Here is an 11,215-nt window from a genome sequence, read left to right on the forward strand (position 1 = left end):
TTGAAATAACTTGGGAAATGAGATTTATTTAGTGTATTTCTTTCATTTAGCCTCAGCCCTTGCCACCATCGGGCCACCTACAGAGCTGATCACTTCTGAAGTCACTGCCAGGAGCTTTATGGTTAACTGGACTCAGTCCCCAGGAAAAGTGGAAAAATACAGAGTTGTGTATTATCCCACCAGAGGCGGAAAGCCGGAGGAGGTAATATGACAATCTTTCTAGACTTCCCAATCCTTAAAGTCTTTCTAGTGGGGATGAAGCAGGCATGTTTGTGTAGGGCATCCTTCTGCTTAAACAGTTTAAGTGGTTTGAAATAGATTTCTACATGTCTGTATTGTTGCTCTGTCTCTTCACATTGTATCCACACCGTTTCTCATCCTGCCATCCAGTCATCCTAAGAATGGATCAAGTATGCACTTAGAAACTAGTTTACTTTTCTTCCCCTAATTAACAAGTTCTAAGCTGAAAGGTTTCCATGCATCTTGGTTTATCTTGGGAGTGGCGAGGGGTTTCTGCCATAGTGAAGACTGCATGTTCCAAATTATGGGGTTAATAGGGTGGGCCAGTCCTCTGGCATTTGGAATTTCCTGGACATTTGTAGAGATCAGGGCCATGGAACACCTTCTTGAAGCAGCTGTGGCCAGTGTTTTCCATCGTGGCTAGCTGTGTCTAGAAGAGAGCACCTATTGCCAGTGGCGGGGCCCTTCTCCTTCCCTGCCTGGATGCAGTGATTCATGGAGTGAAGACATGATGAAATCTCCACTTCCTTTTGTTGTTCTAACCTCTGATTGACCTCACAGTGTTTCACAATGTCCTTCTCTACCCAGGCAGAATCTGTGAGCTTCGTTTTAGTTTCAAGCATTACAGAAATTGATCATGGACTTTCAAATCATCTGGTCCAAAGAGAAAAATAAGCCATAATCTTTCCAGTGGCTCTATTTTTCTCATGACTAGCAAACCTTTTAAATGTTTCCCAAAGTGCCATTGGGGAAAATTATATCTGCTGTAGTCATGTGAGTGTGACCAGGATAATAATATCCCAGAAATGACACAATTAGCACTATATACGAATTAAAAAACAACTTCGGATGGATTCCATAGAAGTGCATCCATTTGTGCACCGAGACAAGGAGAATTGATCCCTAGAGTGGAAATGAAGACCTTGCACAAATAATAAAATATTTAGCGAGATGGTCTTGCTGGAGATATATTTCCTTGTTTGTCTCCATTCTGCATGTGAGATATTTTATCTTCTTTCAAATGGTTCTTTCCACAGGTGGTGGTGGATGGGAGTGTATCTTCCACAGTGTTGAAAAACTTGATGTCTTCAACTGAGTACCAGATAGCAGTGTTTGCAGTATCTGCCCACACAGCTAGTGAAGGCCTGCGGGGAGCAGAGACCACATGTGCGTATTCAATCCTCCTCTACTTCCAACATGAACAGCCTCGCTTAGGTGGCTTATTCCTAAACTGGGCTCATCAGGGTGGATAGACACCCCGACTGGGTCGCAGGAAGTGCCTGTCATGTATGTGGGAGAGGCTGCTGCCGCAGCTGCAGCTTTCCAGCTGTGTGTATGGAATGGATTTTTACAAATGTCTTGCATGTTTTAGAGAGGGTAACTGTGGTGGTGAAGGAGGCAGACTCATTCATTCATTCAACAAATATGTATATGTATATACCTATACACACACACACACACACACACACACACACACACACACACACACACACACACATGTATGTATGTATTAGTAAATATCTACTGTGAACCAAGAGCTGTGCCAAATTTGTTAGTCAGAATGGAGAAGAAGTTCAGGGGCTTCTTTTCCCTCAGGGGAATAGTGAGAGAATCACAGTGCATTTCCCCTCAACATTAATCTCCTTTTAAGTTAGAAGAACGTCTGAATCCTGACAGTCCCTTCACTAGGCATGATGACAAGTACACATGCTCATACTACATGCATACACACATACATACACACATCAGGTACATACTCAGAGAATCACAAGACAAGACAATCGTAAAACAACAATTATTTAGTCATTTGAAAAACTGTGTTCTTACTACGTCTTGGGAGCTATGCCAAACTGGCCTAAATAGCATACATTTCACAGAGCAATAACTATGTAAACAACACTAAAAACTACATTCCAGGACCATGGTGCTTTTCCTCTGTGCCGTGCTTGGCTTTTGACTGACAGTGATCTGTCAGGCTTGTGTCGATGCTTCTGTTGTGGAGACATGTGTTTTCTCTTTTTTAAAATGAGGTTTAAGTTACCATATGAAGTAATGGTTTCCACCGTGGTGTTTCCCTACATATGCATCCCATTTGCCCTAAATCATCCACTTCCTCTGCTCACATTCCCATCCTGTCATCCCCAGCTGCCTCCCTTCCAGTCCCCCAGACAGTTCCTCTTTGCAGAAGGAGTCTAATGACCATTTCCCCTTTCACGGATGTCTCAGTCTTCAGTACAAGCTGAGTCTGCAAAAGAGGGACATTTGGACATTTGCATGTGTGAGTGCCATGGAGTGTTGTCGGGACTCCAGAAGAAATGCGTGCAGAGTTCCAAGTGTAAGCAGAGTGCTGGACTTGAGAATGTGGTTAGAGAAGCAGGTGCGGTCATCTGTGAGGGGTCTACAGCTATGCTTTTGAAAGAACAAAATCATCTTTTCTAACAGTGTTTACACTTCAAGTCTTGACCTAGAAGTTTATCCTAATTCCTTTCTCCAAACCCTTGAAATATGAAATATGGCCAGCATTGTTTTTTATTTTTACTTTTATTTTTTTGAGAAGGGATGTCACTCAGTTCCTTAGGCTGATTTTGAATTCAAAACAATTCTCCCGCCTTCTTCTAAATGCTGGGATTAGTAGCATGACCTGGAAGGGCTGACATCTTGCTTCTTATTACTTGATTTTTTTTTTTTTCTGAAGTTCAGTGGTAAGTGAGTATTACAAAGAGCCTTTTCTTGCAGTGGCCTTGCCCATGGCTTCCGACCTCGAGCTGTACGACGTGACTGAGAACAGCATGCGCGTCAGGTGGGATGCAGTACCTGGAGCCACAGGCTATCTGATCCTCTATGCTCCTCTCACAGAAGGTCTGGCTGGAGATGAGAAAGAGGTAACTCCCGGCTACCAACTGTGGCCCTCGGGCCTTTGCCTTCCAGATAAAATTCATATTGTCAAAATTGATTGGGTAAAATTCAGAAAATTCAAGTTGTCAAAATAAAGACGTTGGTGGCAATCATGCTACCTATACAAGGCTATTTACAAAAGTCCAGTCACGTGTTATTTTGCAAGGCTAAGGACTACACTCAGGATCCCCCACACACAAGGCAAGTTGTGCTGCTGAGATACACTCTTGGCCTTTCTGATGACATTTCATTTACAGTCTTTCTTTTTCTCGTATTCTGTTTTCTTTGATTTCCCTTTCATTCCTTTTCCTCCCTCTCGTTTCCTTATTCCTTTTATGGTTCTAAGAATCAAATCAATAACTTTACACGTACTAGGCAGGCACTTTCCCCCTGAGCTCCACCCTCCCATGCCTTCGGTATATTTTTAAAAGGTCATTTTATAATTTTAATTAGGTCAATGTTTGTGTGTACATGTGTGTGTGTGTGCATGCGTGCGTGGTGCGTGCGTGCGTGCGTGCGTGCATGCGTGTGTGTGTGTGTGTGTGTGTGTGTGTGTGTGTGTGTGTGTGCAGATGCCTGAGGAGGTCAGAGGAGGGTGTCAGATCCCCTGGAGCTGGAGTTAGAAGTGGTTGTGGCCCTCCATGTGGGTGCTGGGTACCAACCAGGTTTTCTGAAAGAACAGGGTGCACTCTTAACCACTGAGCCATCTCTCCAGGTTTCTTTCAGTGCATTGTAATCTGCCAAGTGAAGACATTTTTCTAGTCTGTCATTTTAATTTCATCTAATGTGAGTATTTTCCCATTCCATTAAGGAATATTTTACACAGTAGATTTAAGCATAGTGTTTTGTTATTAGTTTGTACAAGTTATATATAATTAATTTCATGTTGTTGGACATACAGATAGCTTATTCAGTACATAGTGTTTAATATTGACCTCCCTGCCTTGTGTTTTTGCATTATTGCCCCAGTTCCTTAGAGTTGATTTTGAAAAGTGGTTTTTGTTGTTTTAAGTACTAGATATTCTCAGATGGCTCTAGAGAAAGTTTATATATGTTACCACATCTAGTTTATACAAGTAGCTATGTGGTATGCACTGAATTAAAGTTTTGTCTTAATAATTTGAGAGACAGATAAACATGCCTCTTGGATAAGAATTTATGTGTACGTATGTGTACTTGTGTGTGTGTGTATGTGTACTTGTATGTGTGTGTATGTGTACTTGTGTGTGCATGTGTATGTGTGTCTGTGTGTGGAGGGGCAGAGATACACTTTGGGTGGCTTCCTCATTCATTCTTCACGTTACTGTTTTGAGACAGTGTCTTTCATTGAACCTTTTCCCTTTTATGACTACACTACAGCACTTGTTCCAGGTACATTAAAAAAGAGAACATGCTGCCCATGCCACTCGAGTAGATAGATACCTCGCTTCTGAATGTGGACGAGAGAGGCAGTTGGCAGTGCAGTTCTCTGACTGTCAAAGGCCTGCCTCAGATAAGCCAGTTTTGTAGAATCTGAAGTACGGTGACTTTGCGTCTCAAGGACAAGTTTCAATGATGTGTGTTCTCTTGTTTTCATGGTTTAGGCTGTTTCGTTCCACTCACATTTAAAGTTGGTCTGAATTTTACTTTAGCAGAAGAAAGAGTTATATTTGGAGCTGGAAAAATGCTAAGACTCAAGAGAAAATAGAAATGAAACGATACTAGCTGACAACCGACAGATTAACACGCCCTCTTTAAAGGATGATAGCACCAAGCAAAGTGAGCATGTGAGAATATGACAGTGCCCACCTGTTCAGGCATGCCATCATTCCTGATAATACAGCTGCCATGTACAATATTTTGGCATGTTGGATATGTGTATTGTTTTTTTAAAGATTTATTTATTATGTATACAATGTTCTGTATGCATGTATGCCTACACACCAGAAGAGCACACCAGATTTCATTATAGATGGTTGTGAGCTACCATGTGGTTGCTGGGAATTGAGCTCAGGACCTCTGGAAGAACAGTCAGTGCTCTCAGCGGCTGAGCCATCTCTCCAGCCCCATGTGTACTGTTTTAAAGATGTATGATGAGAGGGTAGTGTCTCTCAAAAGTGTTTTATTCCTCTCTCGCTGTCTGTCTATCTCTGGCTCTGTCTATCTCTGTCTCTCTATAAACATACATACACACATACACACACAGTCTCTTATAGTCCAGGATAGCCTCTCAATGGGCTGTATAGTGTGGATAACCGTGTACTACTGATCTCCCTCCTTCCACCTCTCAAATGAATGTCCCTAAACTCAGCTTGCAAGAATTATCAGTGAAATTTTACTTGTAACAGAACACTGTCAACAACAAACCTAAATGGTCCCTAAAATGGGTGTATTTATATCAAAGAATACCACAAAAGAATTTCTAATAACAGTGGTGTCCCCATGTAGCAGCACAATTATATTAATATGGGCTTGTTTATGTATATCATTAGGTTCTATGAAACTAAACATTGATAAGAACCATTGTGTTAGTTCTATTGCTGTGATAAAACATAACAAATGGAAGCAACTCATAGAGTAAAGGGTTTATGTGGCTCATGCTTCCATATCACAGCGCATCATCAAAGTAAGTCAGGGCAGGATGTTAAGGCATGGTCCGGAGGCAAGACCTCAAGTAGAGGTCGTGGAGGAATGTTGCTTAATGGCTTTCTCACTCTGCTTTCTTTTAAAATCCAGGGTTACCTGCCCAAGAGCAGCACAGCCTGCATTAGGATGGGATGTTCCACATCAATCATTAATTAAGACATGCCCCACATTTGCTGTGTGTGTTTAGATCGTTCAGCATCAACTTAGATTGTGTGACTGGAGACTATGGGGATTTTTCTTCCCTCTAAAATATAATACTCCCTGTCAGATATTTGATGTCCAGTTGTCACATGAGAAAGCCTATATATCTAGTCGACAAAGTTCAAAGGCCAAAAAAATTATCCCAGGATCAGGAGACAAGTTAACAAGTTGGGTGTCATGCTAAGCCTATCTCTTCTGAGTACCTGAAGGGACTTGTAGTTTTTCCAGATGGCTGCCTTGTTAAATGGGGTGACAAAACTGGCCCAGCGCAATTGAGCTTGAAGCAGAACCGGGCATCCAGCCCGAGGACTGGTTAGAATTAATAAGGCAGTAACAAATGCCCATTTGGCCTTGCCTCCAGCATGCTGCTCTGAAGCACACATCTAGAGAATCTGTCTAATTCAGTTCCACCCCCACTTTCCTGGGGACCAGACAGCAGTGTTGTTCTGGCTACAGTGACACTTTGTCCAGCTGAAAAGCATTATCCCAACACAGCATGGGGGTGGGGGACTCTCAGTTTTCTGGGGTTCTATATTATCAGTTTCCAATGTAAAATAACTCAGACACACATAATTCTGGCTGAAGCTTGTTTGATGTAGGTGCCGTGAGGGGGACACATAGTTTCATTCTAGGGAGTGCCACCTTTTGTCAGTTCCACTCTTATCAGAGCAAATAACACACACACACACACACACACACACACACACACACACACACACACACACACACACACAGAGAGAGAGAGAGAGAGAGAGAGAGAGAGAGAGGGAGAAAATAAACTAATTGCATGTGTCCTTTTCAGATGAAAATTGGAGAGACACACACAGACATTGAACTGAGTGGGCTATTCCCCAATACAGAATATACAGTCACTGTGTATGCCATGTTTGGAGAAGAGGCCAGCGATCCTGCTACAGGACAAGAGACAACCCGTGAGTGGGGCAGGGATTCACAGGAGACGCTATCCCTAAAACCTAAAGAAATGAATTGAAAATACGAGTTTTGGTTGAAACCTCCCAAGAGGCCATTGTGACTTTTAGGGAAATGTATATTTTACTTAGGAAAACAATGTATTTCTTTTATCTGGAGCTGTCATGAGAAGTTGGGATGTTAGCCCTGAACTACTTTAGCATCCTTCTGGTAAATCCTCCTCTCTCCCCTCTCCCCTTTCCCTTCTCCCCTCTCCCTGGCTCCCCTCTTCCCTCTCCCTTTGCTCCCTCTCTCCCCCCCCATCTCCCTCTCTGTCTCCCTCTCCCCTCTCCCTTTTCCCCTCTCCCTCTCTCCCCTCTCTCTCCCTCTCTCCCTCTCTTCCTCTCTCCCCTCTCCCTCTCTTCCCTCTGGAGGGAAACGCTCCAGAAGGTTCTGGATTCATAGCAGCTGAGACAGAAAGCTCAGCTCAGGTTAAGTTGGGTGACAATGACAATGTTGTCAGTTCTTCTGTCTGTAAAGGAAGAAAACAGTGTCTTATCTGCCATGTGGTGGATATAAGATTAAATCTACGTGAAAATATGTAATTACTCAATATCTGTTTTATACTCATAGAAATTAATATTTCTTCTAAAAATGTCTGCTGTCCTTCCACGAGCCCCTTATTATTGTGTTTGGTCTTTAACTAAAATTATATTAGGAAGACTAATTTTTACTATTTTTTACTTTTCTGGTGTAGTGTATCATGTGTGCTAGACAAGTGGCATACACTGAGATATATCCTATCTAGGAGTCTAGTTTTAAGTAATTTGCTCAAACTGTTTTAAGAAAAAAAGTATATCTATGTTTTGAAAATATGATAATGTATTAAGTATTATGATATGCTACCAAGGTTTGCCGTAGGCAGGCCATTACACATGGCTGTATCCGTGATCGTTCGCATCTTCTGAGAGCGTAGGAAGTACCTGTTCCTTGGAAAGAGATGGGCAGCCCAGTATCAACAGTGCTTTGTCTTTACCATTCAACTTGAGGCAAAACCATAATAGAAGTTTAGCGATAAAGACCTTTTCCCACACCCATTATTGGTTAGTTCCAGCCGTCCCATCCTGCTCTTCAGAACACTAATTAAAACATCAAATCTGGAAGAAGAAGAAAATAAACTGCATCAGAAAGTATCTCTATATCACTCAAGGTATTTGAGAAAGCTATCTGTTAAAAAAAAAAAACTACCCCAAAACAACCCATCTGTCACAAAGAATGCTCACTTACCTAGGTGTTTAAACTATATACAGCTCTTTCCTATGATTAGTAGCTGGAGGGAGAGAAGAAGGGAGAATCCTTTCAAAATGTTCCCAAATGGCATTTTTATTTTTTCAGGAAAATAGACTTTTTTCTGCCATGTCACCAAAATGTAATTGGATTCGGGAATGATGTAAAGCGAAGCATGCGTAAGGCTCGATCGTGCCACTTTATTTTACTTCCTACACTTTGTCTATAGCTCCTTAAGGATAAAAATGATCACTAACTCCCGAGAGCTCCGCAGTGCCTGAAATCTGAGTGCGGTGCGTAGAGGTAATGAGAACCTTGGCCATCAGAGTTGAGAGCATTATCCCGTGGAGGCTGAGAAAGTGGCCTCGTATGTCTCCAAGGCTCTTCCTCTGTTGATTCTAACAGAGACATAGTCTAATACTACAATTTAGTGAGATAACGTGGTACTCGTTAGCCTCAAAGTGACCATCTCATCAGTGACACTTACTGCAGTTAAAGATTGGTGAGAGCTCACGGCAGTTCCCAGTTAGCCTTGATACAGACAGACAGCACCTTCCTCCTTCTGTGCATGGACGGACACACACATGCGCACACACACAGCCATTGAGTGGACGAGCTCAGACTTAGTTTTAGTGTCTTGTTTTTGAGTCACTGGTTTCTTATTCGCAACACGCACTATGCAAAAAGACAGAGTGCGTTACTCAGATCCTGCTTCCTTCTAAGCAAGTATAACTTCCTGCTGCCCGTCGTTCTCTACAAGGAGAAGAGCGTCTCTGTTAATTAGGCAACTTTGTTGATTTTTACGAGAGGATTCATCACGTATTTTGAGATTATACCGTCTATGAGAAGGACTCTGAATGTCAAGGGAGCTGTTTCTTGTGTTTCACTGACTTTAGATGAGTTTTTAATTGTTTAATGTTTTCACTATGCTCTGTTTCCTTAGTACCCTTAACCCCACCAAGAAATTTGCGGATCTCCAATGTTGGCTCTAACAGCGCTCGGTTAACCTGGGACCCCGCATCGGGAAAGATCAGTGGTTACAGAATTGTGTATACCAGTGCAGACGGGACAGAAATCAATGAGGTAAGATGCGGGCCGTGATATTTTTCAGGTTCTTGCATAGTTGTTCAATACGGCCTCTTAATCAAAGTCTAGTGGGTTGAGACCATTCTAATATCCCTTCCTCTAGTGCAGTCTCTACAAGCTAAGCGCTCATGAGAGTCAGATGGGTCTGCCCCTTTTCTGACTCTGAAAGATGAAACTTTCTCTCTTCCTTCTGTCTGTCGCCTTTTTTCCCCAGATACTGACCAGGATGTAAGTATGCCCTTTTTTTTCCTGATACTTTGGACTCCATTACTCTGTCCCTAAAGCCCCACTCCATGTGGCATGGCTGCCTGCTGTCATGTCGTTGTCCTCCATATTGATAGCTTCAATGGCAACGACTTCTAAAAAAATCTTTTCTCTTCCTCCAAGCAGCTGCTGAGATGTACAGCTTGTCTGCCTTGAGGGGGGCTGTCTTTCTTTTAAACTAATAAAACTGTCCTTCAGTTTCAGCACACAGACAATAGTAACAGCACAATCTATAACTATTGTACATATCACTCATTTCCTTTCACAGTTCATGGGGTTCAGAAGGTGGGAACTGGATATACGACTTTCCTGACGCGTGAATGGCCTGAGTTGCCGTGTTCTCAGTGACCTTTTACACGTCAGTGCATGGTCTAGGGAGGGTGGTGCAGACGACAGCTCGTGCTGACATCTACATCTTTGAGTTTTCTCTTCATGTGACGCCTCTGGCACTCAGCTTTAGGGCTGTTGGCTCGAGAGTCCCATGACACATGCCCAAAGGACAGGGAAAGGACTCCATGGAACTATATCACCTTTAGTAATCCAGACTCAGAAGTCATTTAAAGTCAGCCATAGTCACACACACATATATAATCGCAGCATTTGGGAAACTCATATAAAAGTATGGACCTCATAAGAAGCCCACATCTTTTTTTCCTGTCTTTTGATTATATTTTTAAAAGTTTTTTATTAGATATTTTCTTTATTTACATTTCAAATGTTATCCCCTTTCTGAGTTTCCTCTCAGAAAATCCCCTATCCTTCCTGCCTCCCCCTGCTCCCCAACCCATTGACTCCAGCTTCCTGGCCCTGGCATTCCCCTATACTGGGGCACAGAATCTTCGCAAGACTCAGGGCCTTTCCACCCATTGATGACTGACTAGGCCATCCTCTGCTACATATGCATCTAGAGACATGAGTCCCACCATCTGTTTTCTTTGATTGGTGGTTTAGTCCCAGGGAGCTCTGGGGGTACTGGTTAGTTCATATTGTTGTCCCTCCTATAGAGAAGCCCACATTTTAAAGAGACATTTGATATCATCACTGCCGTTCTCCATTGATAAAAAATTTCAGAAGTTCCTGCCTAAATCCAGTTCACTGTGGGGAGAAACACAGATTTCACCTAATGTGGCTAGCTTGGCAGACATATGAGGAGCTTGTGAGTGGGAGATGACCACCAGTGTGCTTACCTCTGAAGAACAGAATATGCCAGTTAAATGGGAGCTGGGAAGTGTATGTCTATACTAAAGTGTCTTGTGTGTGATGACTAATACATTTAAGAATTCTTTCCTTAGAAACATGGTCTAGCAAGATAGCAAGGCTTTTTCAGTTGTTTTATTTTTGCTTATCTTGGTCCAGGAAGCTAAGAAAAAGAGGGAACTATGTTGAATTACATCATTTCTATTTTCTGACCAAGTAAAATAAGTATTTTCATATGTTTGGACATGCTTTCTCCTACAATTAAACTGAAGTAATATTTTGCAGTGCACGAACTCTCATCAGGATCATTGTGTAATGGGATATCAACAGGGGCACACTTTCTAACCTGGACAAAGAACATTTAACCCTTTGCCTCAAACCTCATAAATCTGAAGAGTAAATATTTCCAATAAGTCTGGGGTTATTGGTGGAAAGCTGCTTTGTTTTTTAAGATAAGAACCCAGAGCAGTAAAGTAATTAAAATTAAAAAAAATCCCTGAGCTACAGTTGT

The 11,215-nt window shown here is 42.2% G+C and overlaps 1 protein-coding gene across 3 annotated transcripts in view; it reads left to right on the plus strand.

Annotated features, from left to right (window-relative positions):
- Nucleotides 1-11,215, plus strand: part of Col14a1 (collagen, type XIV, alpha 1) — a 213,160-nt gene that overhangs the window by 71,806 nt on the left and 130,139 nt on the right. For all 3 annotated transcript variants that reach the window (XM_006520385.4, NM_001368422.1, NM_181277.4), the window contains exons 10-14: nt 51-202; nt 1,278-1,407; nt 2,977-3,122; nt 6,764-6,893; nt 9,101-9,240. In XM_006520385.4, the coding sequence (XP_006520448.1) occupies nt 51-202; nt 1,278-1,407; nt 2,977-3,122; nt 6,764-6,893; nt 9,101-9,240 (698 nt within the window). The remainder of the gene's footprint in view (nt 1-50; nt 203-1,277; nt 1,408-2,976; nt 3,123-6,763; nt 6,894-9,100; nt 9,241-11,215) is intronic.

Source organism: Mus musculus, chromosome 15 (assembly GCF_000001635.26).
Source record: "Mus musculus strain C57BL/6J chromosome 15, GRCm38.p6 C57BL/6J".
Classification (NCBI taxonomy): domain Eukaryota; kingdom Metazoa; phylum Chordata; class Mammalia; order Rodentia; family Muridae; genus Mus; species Mus musculus.